We start from the raw sequence: 24,444 nt of genomic DNA on the forward strand, positions 1-24,444 counted from the left end.
TCCTTCTATTCTCAGGATGAATGATGGAGCTGAACATTTACTGGCCAGATGCTCTTCCTGATGCCTATGTGGAGTTCACAGCAGATATTTTCTCTTTGTGCCCTGATCTGCTGTTCAATCCTAGGCAACGAGAGATGTTTCTCTGTCAGGGCGCAAAGAGAAAATATCTGCTGCAGACTTCAAATAAGCATAAGGAAGGGCATCTGGCCAGTAAACGCTCAGCTCCAATCTCACCCCAACCCCACTCCGATAAAAGGAATTACAAGGTTGTAAAAAGAAACAAAAAGAATTTGATTCCTTCCTTCCCTTCATTTCTTTTTCAATTTTATTGAGCAATTTAGTTATTTATGTAATTCATTAATATCTATCCTCCCCATCTCCCCTACAAGGTGACTCTGGACTCTTGATGCTTTCTGGCAGACAGAAATCCTCTAATCTCCATCATGGCTACCCACACCTTTTACCACCACAGAGAAGAGGAACAGAAGGCAGAGAGACACCACGATTTGCAAATGACTTCACAGACAAGAAAGTCCAAATTCAAGACAAGGTGAGTTGAGGAATTAAGAAAGTAACAGGATCTAGGTTGAGAGAAGGGGTCTCAGACATATCTTGTATGACCAGAGGTGGCATTCAACTGGTTCTCTCCGGTATAGGCGAATTAGTAGCAGCGGCTGCAGGAGGCTCCGCCCACCTGCCCCAACATTATGTGTGAGCACTGCTCATGTGCAGAAGGTGGTGCACATGCGCAGATGAGGTGCACTTGCACTCACATTTGCAAACCAGTAGGGAAGGTAAGCGAATCCCACCTCTGTGTATGACCCATTTAAAATCTAGTGGCCATGTTCTCACAACCAGCTCAACAATTAGTTTCTGTGAAAGCTTCCCTATTCTGTAAACTCAGCTAATTTGGACAGGTTAGGCTTTAATGTACTATACGCTGAAAATGGATATATTCAGTGGGTTGAGTTCCCACAGCACAGGAAGCTACCAAAACTTAATCATAATCAAACTCAACATATTATGCAAATTCATCTAGTACATCTTAATAACAGTCTCCGTTATTTATGCACAAGCTCCCCAGACAGAATATTTTATTTATGAAACATTTCTATCATTGCCTGTTCTTTCATAACAAATGTTTATGTTTCCAAATATTCACTTTTTTTTTTTTTTTGTTCTGCCATCTCAACTTTCTTGGACAGTGAAGAAGAAGAAAGCTTTACTTCTCTGGATAGGACCATCGCATCTGCTCTTGCGCTGACAAGTGAAGTATCTTGGTATGTCCAATGATTTACTGGAAGGAATTTTTTTCTGTGCCAAGCCTACTCGATAAATATAGTTAACATTGTATTCTGCATTGATGTATATTTATATTAATTATATTATATTATATTATATTATATTATATTATATTATATTATATTATATTATATTATATTATATTATATTATATTATATTATATTATATTATATTATATTATATTAATTATATTATATTATATTATATTATATTATATTATATTATATTATATTATATTATATTATATTATATTATATTATATTATATTATATTATATTAATTATATTATATTATATTATATTATATTATATTATATTATATTATATTATATTATATTATATTATATTATATTATATTATATTATATTATATTATATTATATTATATTATATTATATTATATTATATTATATTATATTATATTATATTATATTATATTATTATATTATATTATATTATATTATATTATATTATATTATATTATATTATATTATTATATTATATTATATTATATTATATTAACACTACATTACATTACATTACATTACATTACATTACATTACATTACATTACATTACATTATTATATTTTGATGACAACCTCTGGATTTCTCTGAAGGCCATATCCGCAGCCAGAGAAAAACTTTATGCAGATAGTCCTCAATTTACAACCATTCATGTAGTGAATATTCAAAGTGACAATAGCATTGGAAAAAGTGACCTATGATTGTGTTTTGGCCCACCGGCAGGCAGCAAAATTGGCAGCAGAGTCAGACAGTGAGGAGGTTGGGGAGGGACAGGGGCCAGTCCTGGAGGCTGAGGAAAGCTCAGACAAGGGCTCTGCATTGGAGGCAGAGAGGGAGCTAGACAGCAGGGAGGCAGAGGAACAGTTGGAGCCTGTTCCCAGTGTGCACATGCGCAGAGCTGCCAGAAGACAAGAACAACTAAGAAAGCAGGGTCGACTTGGAAGTAAAGCCACACCTTGGAGGTGATTGGCCCCTCCCATAGGAAATAAAAGAGGAGTGAATGGGGAGTGGGCTTTTGCAGGAAACAATTTGTTCATTTGGTCGTTTCAAGAGTGGAAAGTTCTGTTCGTTACTATAAGAGCCTCTGTTCCAAATGTTGTCTTGCCCTGTGTTAATTATCTGGCAGCTCTCCAAATGAGATAAGGTGCGTGTAGATCAAGGGTGGGTTCCTGCCAGTTCTAACCTCTTCTATACAAGAGATTCCACAAATCTACAGTACCTTTTAGAACCGGTTCCAGCTCCCTCCCCCCACCCATCCGCACATAATCAAGATGAAGAGCGAGAGGAGGAATTCTGGGAGTTGAAGTCCACAAGTCTTAAAGCTGTCAAGTTTGAACACCACTGGGGGTTTTTTCTAAAGGGTTAGGGGTGCAAGGGTCTTGTAACTTGACCGCTTTAAGACTTGTGTGCTTCAAATGCCAGAGTTTCTGAGCCAACATTTTGGTTGCTAAGCAAGAGCGTTGTTAAGTGAGTTTCACCACATTTTACAAGTTGGCCATGCCCACCCAGTCACATGGCTGGCAAGCCACTCCCACAAGGCAAGCCACACTTGCAGAAGAGGTTCTAAAATTTTTTGAAACCCACCACTGGTATAGATAAACATTCCTCTGAAAGACTGTTTGCCAAGCCTTGCTGACTGTGAATGAAAGGAATTCACAGTTGTGTAAATAAAAGAGGTTTTGCCGGGACCAAGCCTCTGCTTCATGCATGTTAAGGAATCATAGAACAGACTGCTCTTCCATACTTATGACCATTGCAGCAGACCCGTGGTCACATGATCAAAATTCGGCTACTTGGCAACCTGCATGTATTTATGACAGAATCACGTGATCAACTTTTGCAACCTTCTGACAAGCAAAGTCAATGGGGGAAGCCAGATTCACTTAACAACCATGTTATTAACTTAATAACTGCAGTGTTTCACTTAACAACTGTAGCAGGAAAGGTCATACAATGCCGCAAAATTCACTTAGCAACAGAAATCTTGGGCTCAAGTTCTGATTGTAGGTTAAGGACTCCCTATATCCACAACATCAACACTGTTATTTTCTAAAACAATAATAAATAGACATCTAACAAGGTAATTGCCTTAGTATTTCTGTAATTCTAGCATGTATATTTCCATATTAGCCATTTCCATTTATCTTCATATGTCATGCGGTGCAATTATTCAGTGAATAACCATAAATTATTAGTAGAAAAATGCATCATAAAAATACAGATATGCATGGGTGAGATTTGATTATTCACCTTCTCTGGAGCCAGAATAAAAAAAAAGGATCAAAAGAGAAGATTCAGGGTTAACGTGAGGTCTATTTCTGAACCTGAAAAACTGGACTTTCCAATTCGTGATTATCTTCCTCAGGGAAACCAGGATGAGATGGGAGGCCACTGAACTAAACCTGGAGGAGAGGGGAAAGAAGAGAATTCGTTTTGGGAATGACATGGAAAAGCTAGAGAAGGACGTCATCAGACACTGCCGGTTCTTGCGGGTGAAGGCTGACAGGATGGCCTTTCGGAGGAAGGTAAGAAATGGGTTTTTTTTTTTAAATATATTTTTGTTTTTGCATTTAAAATAGTGCAGCACAGCGAAGCCATTAGGGACATACAATCACAGTATATACACATAATCTCATCCATTAACTGTCAGCCTACTTAATACATTATCTATCCTTCGATCCAATCACATTATTTACAGTTGGTTCCAGTCTTCTCACCTTGTCTTATACCAATAATAAAATCTGTTCCAAACTCCATAATATTGGGGGTTTTGAAGGGTGCCTGGAAGGAGATGGGTTGAAATACGATCTGCGGAGTATAATTTAGCTTTCCAAGGAACTACGTAAGAAATAGAAGAAAATATTTGTAGTTTAGGTTTGAACTGTGGGGTAGGTCCTTGATGGACTCTGAACTTGGTGGCTTTCCCTGCAGATGTTTCATTGCCCAACTGGGTATCCTTGTCAGTGCACTGATGTTGTTATCTAGTGACATAATGAAACGTCTGCAAGAAAACAGCCAAGCTCAGAGATTACCAAGGAACCCAATTATGAAACTGTTTGAGTACAGGTAGTCCTCTATTTATGACTGTTCATTTAATGACAGAAGCTTCTTCAGTTCTGGACGTTCTTGGATGAGAAGCAAAATGTTTTCAACGGAAAAAAACCAAGAAAGTTCAGTTGCCTTTTTGGAGAAAAAAAAAACACCTTTGGGGTATTTACCATTATGTTCTTCCTTGATACATATATTTCTCCAGAGGAAACTTTGCAAGTGTAAACACCCAGCATATATTCCTTTTTAATGTTGCCAGCACTGTTGACATATCATTTGGAAGAGACCTTGGAGATTATCTAGTCCAACCCCATGCTCTCACAGGAGACCTATACTATTTCTGATAAATGGCTTTCCAGTCTCTTCTTAAAAGCCTCCAGTGATGGGCACCCACAACTTCCAAAGACAGTTTGTTCCACCGGTTAGTTATTCTCACTGTTAAGAATTTTCTCCTTCGTTCTAGATTACTTCTCTCCTTGATTAGTCTTCATCCATGGTTTCTTGTGCTGCCTACAGTTGCTTTGGTAAATAAGTTCCCCCCCTTTTCCTTGTGGCCCTTCTAATACCCTTCAGTTCAGCGGTTTGAATCCCTAGAGCCGCATAGCAGGGTGAGCTCCCATTACTTGTCCCAGCTTCTGCCAACCTAGAAGTTCGAAAGCATGTAAAAAATGCAAGTGGAAAAATAGGAACCACCTTTGGTGGGAAGGTAACATCGTTCCGTGCGCATTCAGCATTTAGTCATGCCGGCCACATGACCATGGAGACGTCTTCAGATAGCACTGGCTCTTTGGCTTTGAAACAGAGATGAACAATGCCCCCTAGAGTTGGGAATGACTAGCACGCTTGTGCGGGGGAACCTTTACCTTATCATGACATGTGACATTGAATAATGTGTGACATTCAATAGCATCCTTTTCTTCCTTTCTTTGGAAAAGTTGCATCAGGGACAGAAAGCACCAGTTTATTTGTTTTGATGGCAGCCTCTGTACCACTGTAACAGTCCAAATGCCAAAGAGAGACTTTATTTCCTAAAAGTCTAGGTAGTAATTGTTAGTGTAGTACTCGACTAACCTGGCTGATCTGTGAAAAAGCAGTGGGACACTGTTGTTATTTAGATGGAAGACACCCAAGAAATATCAGATTATGTCCTGCACTGAAGAAGTAAAAATTTGAAAATTCCCAAAGATGGCAGTGGTAGAGCAGTTCCATATTGTTACATGAAAAATAAATGGAACTATCCAGGTGACATCCTGGGCAATTTAACTCATCTAAATGGAAGTGTTATTTTAATATTAACAGCCAGAGAGTACTAATAGTTCCCTGTCCCACGTCTGCGAAGGTATTTATAGAACAGTAAGATAAAAAGTTATAAAACCATCTGCATTCTCTCACCCAAGGCTGAAGCAAAGGCACTACTGGAAAAGGAGGTGATGGAGCTGTTGTCCTGCCGGGCACCCATGTTTTGGATCCCCCTGCGAGCTCACACGGTCTGGGAGAGGATGAGTGTCACGTTGGAATGCACTGTTCTGGCTAACCCTCAGCCAAAGGTCACCTGGTAAGTGGGTCAGGAAGAAAATGTTGGCATCCTCTCTCTGAAACTATGAAAGAAGAACTCATTGTCCCTCTGAAAGATGGCTCTTCCATTGCTGGAAATTTTTAAGAAGAGGTTGAATAGCTATTTGAAGGGGGGCCTTGAGCCTCTTTGAGTTTGCTTTTTTTCTTGCAGACGTTTCATTACCCAAATTAGGTAACATCACCAGTACTAGTAAGGAGTGCAGTTTACTGTCAGTTTATATTCTAGTGCAGGGGTGTCAAGCTCGATTTCATTGAGGGCCGCATCAGGGTTGTGTTTGACCTGGGGGGGGGGGCATGGCCAGCTTGACATCACTCATGTTGGGGGTGTCTCTGGTGACCCGCAGTGCTTCTGCCAGCAAAAACATGCTCCTGAGCTCTGTTTTCAGCTGCCACGCCCTCCTGCAAACCTCTGCCAATGAAAATGGAGCTTTGTTTTCACTGGCAGAGGGTTGCAGGAAGCTGTGACAGCAGAAAATGGAGCTCGGGAGCCTGTTTTCCCTGGCGGAAGCATTGCAGGCCAGTCCTTCACTGTTTCCAGGGTGGCCCCCGCGAGGTAGATCTAAGTATCTCATGAGCTGGATCCAGGCTCATGAATTTGACACCCCTGTTCTAGTGGCTTTGCCTGTGAGTGTTTGGTATGTAGAGGGGTGGGGTCTTAGAGATTTTTTGGTTAGGGCTGTTTACTGTTGGCTTCTTTGGAGGTTTCTTGATTGGGGTATTGTTCACTTGATTGTTGGTCTGATGTTAACCTTGGAGTTAATCTTCGCTGATCTGAGTGCTGATTACTGGTGGAGAAGTGTGGAGTCTTTTTTTTTGTTTGTTCTCTTTCGGGCTGCTTGATTGTCTCTTTTGCATAGCCTATAGATGTTATTAATGTCTATGTGTCTATTGATGGCTGATGTGTCAGATTGCCAGGTGTCTAAAAGTTCCCTGGCATTGTTGGACTTGGCTTGGACTAGGATGCTCACATTTTCCCAACCGAAACTCTGATTAAATCTGTCGATATGTTGCGAAAAGATATAGACAGCTTTAACCAGAGTTTCAATTGAACTACAAATACTCTCATTTATTGAATAGCCATTTGCCTGAAAGGGTATGGTAGAGAGGTGGTATTCAGCAGGTTCTGACCAGTTCTGGAGAACTGGTAATGGAAATTTCATGTAGTTCGGAGAACCAGTAAATACCACCTTTGACTGGCCCCATCTATTCTCTGCCTCCCGAGTCCCAGCTGATTGGGAGGAAATGGGGATTTTGCAGTATCCTTCCCCTGTCATGTCCACCAAGCCACACCCATCAAGCCATGCCACGCCCATCAAGCCATGCCACGCCCATCAAGCCATGCCCAAAGGACCGGTAGTAAAAAAGTTTGAATCTCACCACTGGTATCTCCTGCTTGAGCAGAGGGTTGGACTAGAAGACCTCTAAGGCCCTTCCAAATCAGTTATTCTCATGTTCTGAAAAAGTCACTTGACTTTTTCAAGATTGTACCTTTTGGGCTTAGAAAGTGGACATGGTTAAATATTTGATCTTGTTCACAGAAAACTAGCAAGAAGGAGAACATTTATGCAGGTGCAGATTTATTTTTCCCAAGCATTTAAATGTGCAAGGACTATTGCTTATTCCCTAGAATTAGTAGGACATGTTATACCTTGTTGAGGATACAGGAAGAACTGATTTCATTCTAACTGATCCTCTGTTTTGTTTGCTGGCTTGCTTGGATTTTTTTCAGCTCTGTTGCAAATGAAATTAACACAGCTTCCTCCCACGCAGGTGAAAGGGTTTACAGTTGGAAAATGTTAAATGCGTTGCCCAAATTCCAGAAGGATATTTTAAAGAATGCATCTGCTCAGAAATTGTCCGATCTGGCGTGAAATGGGTTTTTTTTTTAGTTTTATTTTTATTGTTTTAATTTTAAAAAAACACACAAAAAAGAATCATCTTTCGTTACATCTTGTAGAAAGCGTATCGATTGTTATAAATATATTCCGTGCGTTTCTTCCACAATCCTTACATATACTTCATTCAAATCGAATTGTACATTTTAAGTCAAGAAAGAAAATTTATGTATTTTGCTATCCCTGTACCACAATTCTCATTTAATTACCATTATTTAAACATGTTTTTATCTAGAATCATTTATATTTAAAGACACAATCACCTACTGGCATTCATTTGCAATTGCAATAAATCTCCAATAACATTACACCTTTATGACATATTCTGAAACAAATTCAGTTAAGTAAGATATCAAAGCATCCCCCCCCCCCCATGTCAATTCTCTTTTCAGGACCTTTCTAAGATTTAAGACTTCTCTCCGCACTTTGTAGCTTAAAAGATCTCTCATGTAGTTTCATTGCCCTTGAGTTGTTATTAATGTAAGCTTAACTTTGGTTGTCAGGTTTATTTCTGGATAGATTTGTCTTATTAACTCCATCTTTTTCGCTCTTTCTTTTTCTCCTGCATCTTGGGGTTTGGGGTGAAGCACCAAATTATCAAAGTCACTTTTCCAGCTTCCCTTCTTTCCACCTTCATTCATGTTTACTCCATTAATAAATTCATCTAACTTCTTATCTTTGTTTTCTATATTTTCATTCGCTTCTTTAATTTCTGGGGCTCCAACCCCATCATCTTTTTTTGTGATACCACACAGCCTGTCTATTTTCTTATCAAATCTCTCAAGTCCTAAGATGTTTTGAAGTCCAGCCAAAATGTTTTGAATTATCAAGTTTTCTTCATCTGAGTATTGATCCATTTTTAGAATAAAAAGAAATATAAAGAAAAAGAAAAAGAGGAATTTGGTAATTTCTGCCACTCTAGCCTGTCAAAAATTTTTTAAAGAATATATCTATTTTTATTTTAAATCTTAAGCAGAAGTTCTTTTATGGTTTTCAAAAAAGAAGGGTTCTTATCTTTTTCTTTCCTTTTCCAACTCTTGCCAAAATATTTTCCACAAGCACCAGCAGTACATTATTTGTGACCTTGTGTCTTTATCAGGTTTTAAAAACAAGTTCCAACCCTTCTGTTGCAAAGTCAGTGTAGTCAAATAGGAGTGAACAAAGGATACTTGTTACAACAAAAAAACTTCAGACTTAGGCTTCCAAGTGGCAGATTCAACTATTTTTTTTAAACTTTAATATAGTAACTTTAATATAATATTATAACAAGTAGAAGGAGAAGTTTATTAAAGTAAAAAAAAGTTTTAATTTAAGCCAAAAAATTAAAGTAGTAAAAAGAAATAGAGGAAAAAAGATCAGTCCCTTCACCTCAAGCAGAGAAACAGGAAACGTTGCAATCACTTCAATCCACAAAACATCGTTACAGGCAAGAGCAAAAAACTTTCTAAGGCAGTCCAATAGGGATTAAATTCGCCACTTTGTTCTTACTTAAGGGACTAATTTAGCTTAAGAAAAAAGTTTCTTAGGGCAATGAAATATTGAAATGTTGATTTAGCTCAAAACGTATTCTCTCTGGAAATCTGTGTTTGCTCTTACAAGCATTTCCGTTTTTGTAAAACAACCAAACTTTTTTCACTTGCTTTCTATGGGGCTTCTTCACAACATCACATTCTCCTTTTTTTTAATGGTAGTGGAAGATTTTTCCACTAATTCCAAAACTATAAATAAATTGGGGGGGGGTGATGGTGACGGTGATGATGATGATGGAGGAGGAGGAGAATGAGGAGAATGAGGAGGAGGAGGAGAACGAGGACGAGAACGAGGACGAGAACGAGGAGGAGGAGAAGACTGATGATGTTACCTAGTTTGGTAATGAAATGTCTGAAAGAAAAACAGAGAGCACCAAGGACCCCATAAAGAGATGGATAAGAGTTCTGTACTGATTTTTGATAACCTTTTCAGCTTACTATGACTAATATACATCTTTCCTCCAGCTGATGCCTTCCAAATGTGCTGGATTATAAGTCTCATCATGCTGTGGGAACACTGCCACTCTTCAGAGCTTGAGAAAAATTTAACTGCTTTAATGAAATTTGAAACTCTTATTTCAAATAGTTTTCAGTGTGTTCATTCATTTGTTCATTCATTCATTGATTCAGTTTCTGTATTCATCCCTCTTAGTCAATGATTCTGCCTGTCTTACAATTCAAAGTGAATAACCCTATGTGATAAATCTTGGTGGACTTTCAACATTTCCAGAAACATCCCTTAACTATCTTCATTTTCCTTCCCTTTGCACCTGGCCAGGTTTAAAAATGGTGTTCGAATTGACCCTCGTGTTGCTCCAGCAGGGAAATATAAAATGAAGAATGAATTTGGAATGCTTACTTTGGATATCAGGAGGTAACCAATTAATCTAAATAGGATTAATTTTTAGGGTGATTGTAAGAACTCACAAAGAAAAGAGATGGCACAAAGTTAAGAAAGCAACAGGAAATAAAGGTTGTGGTTACATCCCACATTAACACAGCTCACTAACAAATAGTCAACTGCACTTTTACAAGTTGCTAAGTTTGACTACTTTTGACCTTGATTAGTTCTAAACTTTTGTGCACAAACTATCAGGATCAATTGATGTTTTCATGTATGAAAAAATATTACTTAGTTCTAGTGCAGTGATGGTGAACATTGCGTGGAAACATTGCACGCACATGCGCAGACTCATTGGGGCTGCACTCTGGAAAAGCTGAACTTCCAGGTTCTAGCATGCATGCCCCCCTGACAATCAGCTGGCTGGTGCGCATGCGCAGGCCGGTTTTCAGCATTGCCATGTGTGTGAAGGGATCGCGCTCCGGAAAAGCCGAACTTCCAGGTTCTGGGCACATGCACACCTGACGATCAGCTGGGCAGTGTGCATGTGCATAATGATTTTCAGCACTGTTGCACACGCAAATGACAGATGATTGTCACACACGTATGTGTGCCAGAAACCCAGAAGACAAACAGGAAAGTTTGTGCGTGCCAGGCTACATGGCTTCGTGTGCCACTTTGGACATGCATGTCATAGGTTTGCCCTCACAGTTCTAGTATATGGGGCATCATACATGCACTAGCAATATATATATTAACATTACTAAAACACAATGAAATGTAAATGGTAAAAAGATCTATGCTCAAATATTGATGACTAGGCCATCTAACCACTGGAGTGCAGCATCATTTATATTGGAAAAAAATCAGAAACTGAACCAGTTTTTGTGTTCAACTTACAGCCAGTCACCATGTGACCTGAAAAAAATGAACTCTATGAGCAGAAGTGAAGAGAGAGATAGGTGAAAACAGGTGAAGAGAAATCAAAATCCACAAATCATGTAAATGAAGTTGAGATAGATAGAAAAGAGATAGAAAGTCACCATATCCTTTGCTTTTAACATATAGATCAGTGTTTCCCAACTTTAGCACGTTTAAGATGAATGGACTTCAACTCCCAGCATTCCCCAGCCAGCACACTCTGGCTGGGAAAACACTACTTTTGGTCAAATATGAAACAAGGGGAGCATCTCACAGTATCATTTACTTTTATTTTCAGATGCTCTTTGGATGATTCTGCTGAATACAGTGTGGAAGTGAAGAACTCTTATGGAGAAGCCAACTCATTTGCAACCGTATTTGTTAGGAGTAAGTCTCAACTTGACTTTGACAAGTGCAAAAATATTCTTGCAAAGTCAAATGTTCTCTGCATGAAACCTATTTCTCCCTCAGATGCACTGTTGCAATACAAGTGATGCGTACTTCAACTCCCGAGAAGTCTTCCAAATTGTTTTCTGACCAATTCCCATTACTCATCCATTATCCAAACATTGCCAATTTTCCCCCTCCTTCATGTTGGAACAGGATTCCCAGCACTCCTCTAGGTAGATGTGGTGGAAGGGAGAATAACCCAACAAAGGGAAAACATCTGGTTGAGAGCGATTGCCAATCCACTCCTCTTTACAGTTTTCCATCAGTTTTATGCCAAGGGTGTTTCTTCAGGCTAGGAGTTCTCGATCTGGTTTTGGTCTAAAGAAAAGCAAACCAAAGAAGCTTGATGGAGGCTAGAACTGGGTTTCCATTAAGTTTGGCATTCTTAGCTATTTGGAGACTTACTCCTCCTGATTTCAATATGGGCTTTTCTACCTTGCAACCTGAAGCTACTTGGCTCCTGTGAGTAATCTGCCTGGGAATGAAATCCAGTTGAAGAAATCCCTTTCGATCCCGTAGTAGTCCTATCTAACAAAATGAAATTCAGTGGTGGAAAAAAAATAAGGCTCTACATTTAGGCAAGAAAAACAAAATGCACAGGTACAGTATGTGTGGTACCTTGCTCAATAGTAGTAACTGTGAGAGGGATCTTGGAGTCCTAGTGGACAACCATTTAAATATCAGCCAGCAGTGTGCAGCAGCTGCCAAAAAGGCCAACACAGTTCTAGGCTGCATAAACAGAGGGATAGAATCAATAAGTGTTAATACCACTTTATAAGGCCTTGGTAAGGCCACACTTGGAATACTGCATTCAGTTTTGGTCGCCACGATGTAGAAAAGATGTGGAAACTCTAGAAAGAGTGCAGAAAAGAGCCACAAAGATGATTACGGACTGGAGGCTAAAACATATAAGGAATGGTTGCAGGAACTGGATATGTTGGAAAAGAAGGATTAGGGGAGACATGATAGCAGTGTTCCAAAATCTCAGGAATTGCCACAAAGAAAAGGGAGTCAAACTAGTCTCCAAAGCACCTTGAGGGTAGGACAAATAGCAATGGGTGGAAACTAATCAAGGAGAGAAGCAACTTAGAACTGAGGAGAAATTTCCTGACAGTTAGAACAATTAATCAGTGGAACAACTTGCCTCCGGAAGTTGTGAATGCTCCAACACTGGAAGTTTTCAAGGGGATGTTGGATCAACATTTGTCTGAAGTGGTGTAGGTTTCCTGCCTGAGCAGCGGGTTGGACTAGAAGACCTCCAAGGTCCCTTCCAACTCTTCTATTCTATTTCTATTCTATTCCTTGCTATGGGGGAGGCCTGGTGTTCTGTCTGGAGGACACTTGAAACGGTCAACATTTAATGGATCTCCCTGCTTTTTTACCTTTCTAATCTCTGTTAGGAAAGAAAGCAGCAACACTTTTTTTCTTCTTTGAGGTGCATCGCCTTGGACTATAAAAAAGGAAGGGAAAAGAGGAAAGGAGAGTGGAGGGAACGGAAGGATGGGGCAGGGAAAGACAGGGAAGGGAAGGGAAGGGTAGAGCAAAAATGAAAGGAAGTAAAGAATTAGGAGGAGGAGGAAAAGGGAAGGGGAAAGTGTTGAATACTGGCTTGCGGGCGGAGCCGGTTCAATGTCTTCCCTGATTGGCCGAGACACTCGACGCCCCATTGGCTCATTGCTCAAACCCGGGGGTATAAATGTTTGGCGCGAACCACGCCAGGTTAATCATAGTTTACTCTGCTAGAATAAAGGTTGCTGTTTTACTACCTTCTTGTCGCGTCCTCCTCCTTCCGCTCCAAGATGCAAAACTGGCGACGAGGATGGGATGAGATTCCCGTGACCACAGGGAAGAACAAACCAGCTTGCCTCCGCGTTTGAATCCAGGTTAGGAACGCCGGCAGCGAACAAAAATCTTCTCTGTTTCTTCTTTCCTTTCCCTGGCTTTTGCATCAGAATGGCAACAGCGCTTCCTCCTTTCGCGCCGTTTGGGTCTGCGGGAGAATCCTGGGACGGCTTCATGGAGCGTTTTGAATGCTATTTAATCGCGTCAAAGAACAGGGCACAGACTGACGAGGAGAAGTGCAGCTTTTTCCTGTCTTGCTGCGAGCCCTCTATGTTTGCTTCTGCGAGAGCCCTGGCCGCTCCGAGGCCAGCTTACAAACTTGGGTGGGACGAGCTAATGTCCAGGTTGAGGGACCATTACGCCCCCTCACCTTCTTTGATTGCTCGTCGGTTTACTTTTCGCCGCCGAGTGCAGAAGCCCAGCGAATCTATCAGTCAGTTCCTCGAGGCATTGCGCACAGTGGCCGCCCAATGCGATTTTGCAGACCTAGAGGAGAATCTTGTGGAGCAGTTTGTATGCGGGGTCCGCGACGTACAATTGCGTAGCCGTATGTTCCGGAACCACAAGATTACTTTGGCGCAAGCTGTGGAGACTGCGCGAGCAGCAGAACTTTCTGAACAATCCACGGCCGACATGGAACGCCTTCAGCTGAAACCTTTCACGCAAACCGCTGCGGGGCCTTCCAATCAGACGAACCTCGTTGACGACCTCTCCCCCACGGAAGACGAGGAGGAGGAAACCGTCGGACAGATGAGGACGCAGCCGAAGCAGAGGCCATACCAGCAACCACCGACGTCCGTTCAGCCAGCTTCAAACATGCCTTGCCGTGGATGCGGCGGCCGCCACAGCCGCGTATCTTGCCCGTTTCGTTCCGCTGTCTGCCGCCGTTGCCGAGGAGAAGGACACCTCGCCAAGGTTTGCCGGGCTCTCTTGCCAGCCCCATCGTTCATGCAGCCCAGCAACCAGCGTCAGACATTGCAACGCCGCCAACGACCACGTCCAGCGAGGCGAGCTGAGGACTGCTATTCAACCCACCAGCTCCCTAGTGCTGAGTGCGTAGTCTATCAGGCTTCCCACGTCCCTGCCGGCGGTCGCAAAATTAGCACCGTCGTTCGTCTTGAAGGTCAGCCTTGCCGAATGGAGGTGGACTCCGGGTCTTCCCGTTCCCTTTTATCTTGGGCTTTGTTTTCCCGCCTTTGCCCTAGGGTTCCTCAGAGTAAATTGCGCCCTGCCGGGGTCTCCCTCTTAGATTACCAGGGAAATGGGATTCCCACGGCAGGAATATTCCACATCCGGGTGGAATACGGAGATTTTAAAGGGAAACTTCCAGTTTTAATTGTTAAGGATAACCTGCCCGCTCTTCTGGGGTTAGATTGGTTCCCCGTTTTGGGCCTCACTATAGAAGGGGTGCATAGGGTAGTTCCCCGTGCCGTAGATAGCGTTTTGGATGAGTTCGCAGATGTGTTCGATGGGAAATTAGGTTGTTATAAGGGCACCCCCATTTCCCTTTGCCTCAATCCCCAGGTCGCGCCTATTAGGCTGAAGGCACGTAGGGTTCCTTTTGCATTGAGAGCAAAGGTAGATGCTGAATTGGATAAGCTTATAGAGCAGGGGGTAATAGAGCCCGTAGATCATGCCCTTTGGGAAACCCCTATAGTCCTCCCGGTCAAACCCGACGGATCGGTGAGGATATGTGCCGACTATAAGTCGACCATCAACTTGGCCCTGCAGGCAAATCCATATCCTGTTCCTGTAGTGCAACATCTACTTCACTCTTTGGGGCAAGGCCGCATTTTCGCAAAGCTGGATATGGCACAGGCCTATCAGCAGCTTCCCGTAGACGATGATGCGGCTACAGCCCAGACCATTGTTACCCATCGCGGGGCTTTCCGTTGCCGCCGCCTCCAATTTGGCGTTTCGGTTGCCCCAGGGATATTTCAGAGCCTCATGGAGCGGTTGCTCCATGGGATCCCAGGCGTCGTTCCTTATTTTGACGACGTCCTGGTTGCAGCCCCTAGCCACCTGGAACTCCTAAAAACACTGCGGGAGGTTCTTACACGTTTTAGGGAGGCTGGATTGAAGTTAAAGCGCAGCAAGTGCGAAATTGCTGTTCCCCAAGTAGAGTTTTTGGGATTCCTTATTGATGCACAGGGCATCCACCCCACTCCCTCGAAAGTTGCGGCCATAAAAAACGCTCCTGCACCCACCTCGAGGGCGGAATTGCAGGCGTTCCTGGGGCTTTTAAACTTTTATGCCCCTTTTATTCCCCACAAGGCGTCGTTAGCTGAACCGTTACATCGATTGCTTGACCGGTCAGCGGCCTGGAAATGGGGTAGCCGTGAAGCGCAGGCGTTCGCGGCTATAAAGGACATTTTAACCTCGTCAGCAGTCCTAATTCAATATAGCGACAGGATGCCCCTAGTTTTAACGTGTGACGCCTCTCCCTATGGCATAGGGGCGGTCCTGAGCCATGTCCTCCCGAACGGCTCAGAGGCTCCTATAGCTTTCTACTCCCGGACGCTCTCGTCAACGGAGCGAAATTATAGCCAAATTGACAAAGAAGCTCTAGCTGCAGTGTCCGGTATTAAGCGTTTTCATGACTACCTTTACGGTAGGAATTTCACCCTTGTTACGGATCACAAGCCGCTTTTAGGCCTATTGGCGGGCGATAAGCCAACCCCCCCCATTTTGTCTCCCCGCATGACACGTTGGACTGAGTTTTTAGCGGCGTATTCATATGCGCTGGTATACCGTCCGGGTAAGCAGCTAGGGCACGCAGACGCCCTGAGTCGTTGCCCTTTGCCACAGACGGACACAGCCCTCGTGCCTTCTCTCTCCATTTTGTCTATTGCTGAATCCGATCTCCCCGTTTCAGCCGCGGATGTTGCAGCTTGCACAAAGGCTGACCCCATTTTGTCCCAAGTAGCTTCATGGGTGTTGAGGGGGTGGCCCGAAAAAAAGGTAGCGGAAGAATTTCGACCGTTTAAGGCACGACAAGCCGAACTTGCCCTTCACGGGGGTTGCCTTGTTTGGGGGGATAGGGTAGTGATCCCCAAAGTTCTACGGGCACGAATCCTGCCCGCGCTCCATAAAAATCACCCAGGTATAGCGCGAATGAAAGCTTTAGCCCGTAGTTATGTGTGGTGGCCCTTGTTAGACTCGGAAATCGCAGATTATGTAGGTCGATGTAGAATATGCCAAAATTCTAGGCCGAATTCCCCCACAGCCGCCCCTCGTGAGTGGGAAATCCCTAGAGGCCCATGGTCCCGTTTACACATTGATTTTGCCGGTCCCTTTCACGGCCGAAACTTTATGATAGTGGTTGATGCTTACTCTAAGTGGGTGGAGTTGGTAATCATGACCTCCACTACGGCAGAGAGTACCGTGAGGGCTCTTCGTAAGATGTTCGCCACACACGGGCTACCAGATGTGATAGTTTCAGACAACGGGCCCCAGTTTACCTCCACTATGTTCCAAGAATTTTTTGGCAGAGCAAGGGATTAGACACGCGGCCACAGCCCCGTATCATCCAGCTAGTAACGGTAGGGCGGAGCGCGCAGTTCGCTCAGCTAAAGAAGCTTTGGGCCGCATGGACCAGGGTGACTGGCAGGAGAGAGTGGCGGCCTATCTCTTGAGCCAGCACTCTACACCCTGTCCAACAACTAATAAAAGTCCTGCGGAGCTCTTGATGGGTAGGAGATTGCGAACCCCCCTAGATAGGCTCCATCCACTTTATGCAGGGGATTTACCGAGCAACTTGGGGGCCCTTCCGTCCCATACGTTTAAGTTAGGGGATCCCGTTTGGGCTCGTTCCTTTTCAGGGGATCCACGGTGGGTTCCCGCAACAATCACAGCTTTGACTGGCCCCTGTTCCTTCAGGGCCGGTCTGGCCGACGGAACGCAATGGAGGCGCCACCTGGACCAGTTAAGGCGCCGCCTCCCTGCGGAAATAGACGGCTCGGGGCCCCCAGACATTCGCCCTCAGCGTGAGCTACCCTTGATGACCTTATCCCCAACGGACTGCCTTTCCTCGGGGAACGGGGGACAAGCCGATACGAACTTTTCGGACAGACGTGCCTCATTTGGCCATTCTTTCCCTCAAAGCCTTTATCGAGACTCTGACCATATATTCCAACCAGATTGTACGGGTCCATCGTCGGATACTCCGGCTGTTGCGGAGATACCATCTCAGACAATTGGAGCGCCATCTCTCGGGGCCGCATCACAGGACCACCGTTCCGCCACAGACTTGCCTCTGTTGGCGATTCCCCCCCCGACGACAGCTGCCGGGGAGCTACGAAGGTCGGGACGAGAGCGGCACCGTCCCACCTATCTACAGGACTATGTTTGCCCTTCGTGAGGGTACTTGACTAGGGGGGGAGGGGTGTTGAATACTGGCTTGCGGGCGGAGCCGGTTCAATGTCTTCCCTGATTGGCCGAGACACTCGACGCCCCATTGGCTCATTGCTCAAACCCGGGGGTATAAATGTTTGGCGCGAACCACGCCAGGTTAATCATAGTTTACTCTGCTAGAATAAAGGTTGCTGTTTTACTACCTTCTTGTCGCGTCCTCCTCCTTCCGCTCCAAGATGCAAAAGAAAGGAAAAAGAAAAGGAAAGGAAGAGAAGAGAAGAGAAGAGAAGAGAAGAGAAGAGAAGAGAAGAGAAGAAGGAAATAAAGAGAAGGGGGAAAAGCTACACTTTCCCCACTTTCATACCACCTGAACTAGAATAGGGAAGTTTGAAAATTTTGCCAATTTCCCCTACTCAGAAAAGGAAAGTCCATGTTTTAATGTTCCATCCCTATAGTTCTTAAAACTGGATTGTCACTATTTCACCAGTGTACCTGTAATCATCATAATTTTTTAAAAGCCTATATTTACGCTGGTGATCTTGTGTATCTGTGGATGCATTTTTAAAAAATGATCCGACATTTCAGCAATTCAGCAATCCTGGATGACTGGCATAAAGAGTAGGACGAGAGGGAAAAGGCATCCCCCACCACAGCACCCACTATCCAATCAGAGCAGAGGCATTTGCCCAGTGGTGGGATTCAGCTGGTTCTCACCTATTTGGGAGAATCCATTGTTAACTTTCTAAGCAGCCACCTCTGTGTCAGCAGAAGTCAGAAAATGCTAATTTGGATGCAGAGCAAGAAGAAGTGGACAGATACTATGATGGGCTGGGGTAGATTGGGGGCAGTGTGTGTTGGGTTTCACTTGACTTCATCCATACAAATCCTTTAGGTCAAAGTTTTCAACAACCAATTCTAAATTATTATTTGCAAATGAAACAGTGAAATCAATGTCTTTATCAATGCTTGTATTTCTTCCCTCTCTTCCTTTCCCACTCCTCCCTCAACTCCCCTCTAATCTCTTGTAGAATATTATGGGATGGAATCTGGATTTGACTCGGAAATCTATAAACGTGAGTAGAAGTTTATGATCCTTTTTAATGGTTGTCTTTTCTTGGATTTAACAGACCATGCATGTACGTAGTGCAACTGTTGGGTTGGTGCATTTTAAAGATGGTTTAAAATGAACCATAGGTGAAAGGAAAGAAAGACTTGGATTGCAACGACAGCAGAAATAAAATATGTTCCTGCAACACACTTTAATGCAGTTACGGAATTAACCCCTTAAAAAGGATTTTGTACAATATGTGAAAACATGAGCTAACTAAGCAGGCTGAGCTTACATAGTGATTTAATTTCAAAACAACTAAGATTAAAAATAACCAGTCTGACTGAGCTGTGTGATTGCAGCTGTTAGATCTTTACTCAACCTGATTAAGGATGTTGATTAAGGCTCCAAGATCACTTCAGATGGGACTGCAGCCAAGAAATTAAAAGGCGCTTGCTCCTGGGGAGGAAAGCTATGGAAAATCTAGACAGCATACTAAAAAGCAGAGACATCACCCTGCCAACACAAGTATGTATAGTCAAGGCTTTGGTTTTCCCAGTTGCAATTTATGGTTGTGAAAGTTGGACCATAAGGAAAGCTGAGTGCCAAAGAATTGAGGCCTTTGAACTATGGTGCTGGAAAAGACTCCTGTGATTTCCCTGGCCCGCCAGTGGCCAGCAGAGCTAGCAGCAGATTTGGACAGTGAGGAAGTTGCAGGGGAACATGGGCCAGTCCTGGAGTCTAGAGAAGGCTCTGATGAGGGCTCTGTGTCGGAGGCAGAAAGTGGGCCAGGGCCGTCTGACAGTTATCAGCTGCCTTTGGAGTCAGACATCAGTGGGGCAGAAGAACAGCTGGAACCTGTTCCTGATGTGTGCATGTGCAGAGTTGCCAGACGAAGGCAACAGCTAAAGAACAGGGGTCGACTTGGGAGTAAGGCCACAGGGGGATAATAAATGGCCCCTTCCAGAGGAAATAAAAGAGGAGCAAAAGGGGAGTGGAGTTTGCAGGAGACAATTAGTTCATTCCTGCATTCTTGCCAAGTATTGCAGCCTTCTGAAAGATATCGGCCCAGCCACTCTCCAAGCCTGATAAAGGTTGGTGATTGTGAACTATCTTGAAAGATTGTGGGCCAGGATTTTGCTGGAGAGGAATTCACTGTAAATTAAATAAAAGGGGTTTATCAGGATGAGGACTAGGCTTTATGCTGCTGGGGAAGCCTAGGTCAGAACACAAGCACACATGGTGATCCCGGCATTAAGATTGGCATAGCTGAAGAGCAGATTCAAAGTGCTCCATGCACATTGTGAAAAAGAAGCCTTTCATTCTTTTTTGACCATCAATGTTCAACCTTCTTTCTAACCCAACATCTGTTTGCTTCTTAGAGAGACTCAGAGACATAGAAGCTGATTTTGCCAGCACTTTGAAGCCCATCTTTGCTAGAGAGAAAGAACCCTTCACCCTCTTCTGCACGTTCACTTCAGACCTTCAGGAATACCAACGAAACATTTCCTGGTTCCGTGATGGTTTGTATATGTAGCCACAATGCTGCATGAGAAACCTTCAAAATATGCTGTATCAGGTTTAGTAGCCTTTTGTTCCCATCTTTGGATGCCAATTATATGATGGTGCTTTTACAAAGCAAAACACCCTTTACTTAGTTATTGAATTAACTCATTTCAGTAGTTTGCATAATATAACAAGCCTCACCTAAGCCAACAGTCTTCATGTCTTCCTAGAGTTGCCAGAGAGATAATCAAAATCTCATGCAAAATGTACCAAAATTTTGTGAGGTTTCCAGATGGTTTCCAGAATTCTTGTATGAGATTTTTTTTGGAACATCTCATGTCAACCTGTAAGACTTCAGAAAATTCAAAACTTTAATTTTAGGGAGACAGGGAGTCATGTCACGTGGAGATCTAGCAGATATCATAACCACCTTGTTGTTTTGAAAAGTCTATATATCTCTGCCTTTAATTTTTATAGGTCATAACCAAGAAGAATAGCCCAAGGCATCTCATAGTTTCAGTCAGTTGTATGTCTTAAGGAGATTTCTCACCAGGATGGGGGAAATTATTTGATTTTATTGGATTCAGGCAATCCAATAAAATTAACTGGAGAATTTCTCCTTATCACAATGTTCATGTGTTCATGATTTTAATTGCCATATTATCTAAGTTCTAGGTTCCAACATTTTCATTTATCATGTGAATTAGTATTTTAAATGAGGAGAATCAGGTTGCTCCTTATTATGGATAAAAGCTTCCTTATCTCAAGTCAAGTTTATTTGTACTCCTAGTGACTGCAGCCATCCAAAATTCTTGCTAGCATTTTGGAACTAGTTTGCCATTGATTTCTGCAAGAATGAATTTTGCCTTTCCAATCTAACCAACATGACTGGTACATCCAGGAGGTTGTCCATCTATAGACTAACCAAGGGTGATATTTTTAGCTTTTGAGATCAGCTGGGGTCTATTAATTGTTGCCAATAGCTGAGGGCTATCCACCAATGTTTATTCTCAGTCATCCAGGTCATGGTTGTCCCAAAGTGTTTTTTCAAGAGGCAATTGGACTTTCTGGTTTTTCTTTGAATGCTTCCCATTCAAGAAGCTTCTTCAGCTCTGACCTCTCTCAGCTTTGAAAGAGGGGTCAAAGAAGCCATTTATGTCAAAATTGAGCAGACTTCTCTGAAGAGAGAGGGGAAGGGATACAACATCATCTATCTCCAGTCTGCAACACAGTCCTTTCAACAGTTCCAAAAAGGCTCCACACCCATTTGCACTACTTGGATGACCCTGATGACACAGGTGGCCTCAACGACTCTCTAAAAGGTTGCAAATGACCAGCTGTCTCAAAAGGAGTATAAATCCTTCCATTCCCCACCATACAGTCAGAGCTGAAGTAGATGAGAAACATCTTCAAAGAAAAAAGAGAACGTCCAGTTGCCTCTTGAAAAAGCATCTTTAGGATATATCCACCAATAGGACTCCCCCCTCCCAACGTGTTCCCCAATAGTGTTTTTGCTGGTGGTGGAAGAGGACGAGAAAGAGTATTATTATTACGTGGTTAATCTTTGGTGAGATTCACAGCCTTTGGGGCTGGTTGGTAGCTCAACAGCTCGAGTCCTAACCAAGGACTTAGGAACTGTTAAGGTAACGTCGGAGGATTTAAGTTGTTCCAAGTAGGGTGGTTTTTTGTAGAGTCAGAATGTTCAAGTCAGGTAAATTTAGAATTTTCAAATAGCGAGGTAGCCCTTTAGGTATTGCTCCAAGGGCTCCAATGACAATTGGGACAACACATGATTTCTTTTTCCACAGTCGCTCAACCTCAATTTGCAAGTCCCGATATTTTATGATTTTTTTTCTTGGTATTTATCTTCAATTCGTGCATCTCCAGGTATTGCAATGTCAATGAACCATACTTTTTTTTCCCAATTATTGTTATGTCAGGTGTGTTGTAGGCCAAGTGCCTGTCAGCTGGTTTCTAAAGACCCACAAGATCTTGACTTTCTCATTCTCTAAGACCTTCTCAATCTGATGGTCCCAGTGGTTTTTGCTGTACTCAAATCCAAACTTTTGGCACAATTTCCAGTGAATGATCTTAGCAACGCAGTTATGGCATTGTAGGTAGTCAGTTTGTGAAATTTTGCTGCACCCGCTGATCAAGTGGTCGACTGTCTCATCTTTCTCATTACAGAGGCGACATTTGCTGTTGGTGCTAACATGTTGAATTTTTGCCTTCATGCAGTTTGTAGCTAAGGCTTGTTCTTGAGCTGCCAAAATAAAGCATTATTATTATACAATTGTATCACAGCGGCCAGTTGTTTCGCCGGATTTGGCATTGGTTACTAGTCGGGCATTATTATTATTATTATTATTATTATTATTATTATTATTATTATTATTTTAAGTAATGTGCTACTGTTTGACATAGACAGCACATTTTACAACTGAACATGTTCAGGATTCCAGATTCTGAGCATGTGCTAAATATCATCTTTAGTATGAATGTAATGACTGGATAAAAACAAGGTGATGCCTATGTCCTGTATGGTAGGTGAGTTGCTGAAAGATTCCGACCGCCGGCAAACCAAATGTGAGGACCGGGAGGCAACCTTGACGGTATCCTGTGCTTACAAGGAGGATGAAGGCTTTTATAGCATCCGCATCCCAACACAAGACGGCTACAATGAACAAAAAGCTTATGTGTTTGTTAGGGGTATGTTCACCATTATTGATCTGCAATTTAATGTTAATTATTTCAAAAGCCTAAGAAGTTTCAACCAACTTTTTCCAACTAAGAGAGTCCAGTTGAGCTACACTGTTGTTCTTACAACTCTTACTCAGCTTGGCCATAAAAGGTGTGCTTAGTCTCTCCCAGGTTCTCATGGAAGCCCCAAGTCCTATGGAGCACAGTTTTAAAAATCCTACACTTGAACAGTTTCTCTCAGCCTGATGATATTTAGATGTATCTGACTGTGGTTCCTATACGATATGTGGGGATTATAGATCTTGATTTAAAGCCCCAGTTGTGTGTTGTTGCCTGCCAGATTCGGACAGTGAGGAGGTTGGGGAGGAATATGGACCAGTCCTGAAGTCTGGGGAAGGCTCTAATGAGGGCTCTGTGTCAGAAGCAGCGAGGGGGCCAGGGCCGTCTGGCAGTTATCAGCTGCCTTCAAAGTCAAGCATCAATGAGGCAGAGGAATACCTGGAGCCTGTTCCCAGTGTGCGCATGCGCAGAGTTGCCAGAGGAAGGGAACAGCTAAGGAACAAGGGTCAACTTGGGAGTAAGGCCACAGGTGGACAGTGAATACTCCCTCCCAGAGGAAATAAAAGAGGAGCAAAAAGGGAGTGGAGTTTGCAGGAGATCATTCATTCATGCCTGCATTCTTGCCAAGTATTGCAGCGTCTGAAAGATATCGGCCTGGCCACTCTCCAAGCCTGATAAAGGTCGGTAATTGTGAACTATCTTGAAAGACTGTGGGAGAGGAAAGACTTTGCTGGAGAGGAATTCACTGTAAATGGAATAAAAGGGGTTTATTGGGAGGAGGACGGCTTTGTGCTTCTAGGTCAGAACATTGTGATTTTAACTTGAGGATCAGCTGTATGGAGAATATAGTGCTCCCAATCAAGATTGGTACTAGCAAATTTGATGGGATTGTAGACCAAGATTTCTAGAGCCCGTCTAGTTGGAGAAGGGTGACTGGTTGAAGGGCAAAGGAAAGCCAGCGAGAAATAAAAACAGATTAAGAGTTAGTTTTATCTCTAATTTTCTTCATAAACTCATGGCACCAGGGGTGGGTTCCAGCAGGCCCCACTGCCAGTTTGCTCATGGGTGCGCCACTTGCGTTTGATGCAATTAAAATTGTTCTGCACATGTGCAGAAGCCAAAAACAAGATGGTGCCGCCTATGGTGCTGCCCAGAGAACCAGTTTGGGAGTATGGCAGGCCTGGGTTGCTGCTGGTTCCAGCATCCCAGGCCACCAAACCACTACTGGTTCCGCCAAACTGATCCAAACCAGTAGGAACCCACTATTGCATGGCACTATATACACTAAATGGCCCTTTCTCAAGGTTGTGAAAGTGACTTTCCCAAAGTTACTCAGATGAACCTTGTCTC

The 24,444-nt window shown here is 43.0% G+C and overlaps 1 protein-coding gene across 3 annotated transcripts in view; it reads left to right on the forward strand.

Annotated features, from left to right (window-relative positions):
• Positions 1–24,444, forward strand: part of MYOM3 (myomesin 3) — a 70,730-nt gene that overhangs the window by 7,631 nt on the left and 38,655 nt on the right. For all 3 annotated transcript variants that reach the window (XM_087727816.1, XM_087727818.1, XM_087727817.1), the window contains exons 2-10: positions 390–550; positions 1,206–1,280; positions 3,692–3,851; positions 5,772–5,929; positions 10,152–10,247; positions 11,434–11,522; positions 18,809–18,853; positions 20,211–20,351; positions 22,882–23,043. In XM_087727816.1, coding sequence (XP_087583942.1) covers positions 444–550; positions 1,206–1,280; positions 3,692–3,851; positions 5,772–5,929; positions 10,152–10,247; positions 11,434–11,522; positions 18,809–18,853; positions 20,211–20,351; positions 22,882–23,043 — 1,033 coding nt within the window. In that variant the 5' untranslated portion in view covers positions 390–443. The remainder of the gene's footprint in view (positions 1–389; positions 551–1,205; positions 1,281–3,691; positions 3,852–5,771; positions 5,930–10,151; positions 10,248–11,433; positions 11,523–18,808; positions 18,854–20,210; positions 20,352–22,881; positions 23,044–24,444) is intronic.

Source organism: Thamnophis sirtalis, unplaced genomic scaffold (assembly GCF_051295495.1).
Source record: "Thamnophis sirtalis isolate CommonGarterSnake01/CBP01778 unplaced genomic scaffold, rThaSir2_p1.2 scaffold_13, whole genome shotgun sequence".
NCBI lineage: Eukaryota > Metazoa > Chordata > Lepidosauria > Squamata > Natricidae > Thamnophis > Thamnophis sirtalis.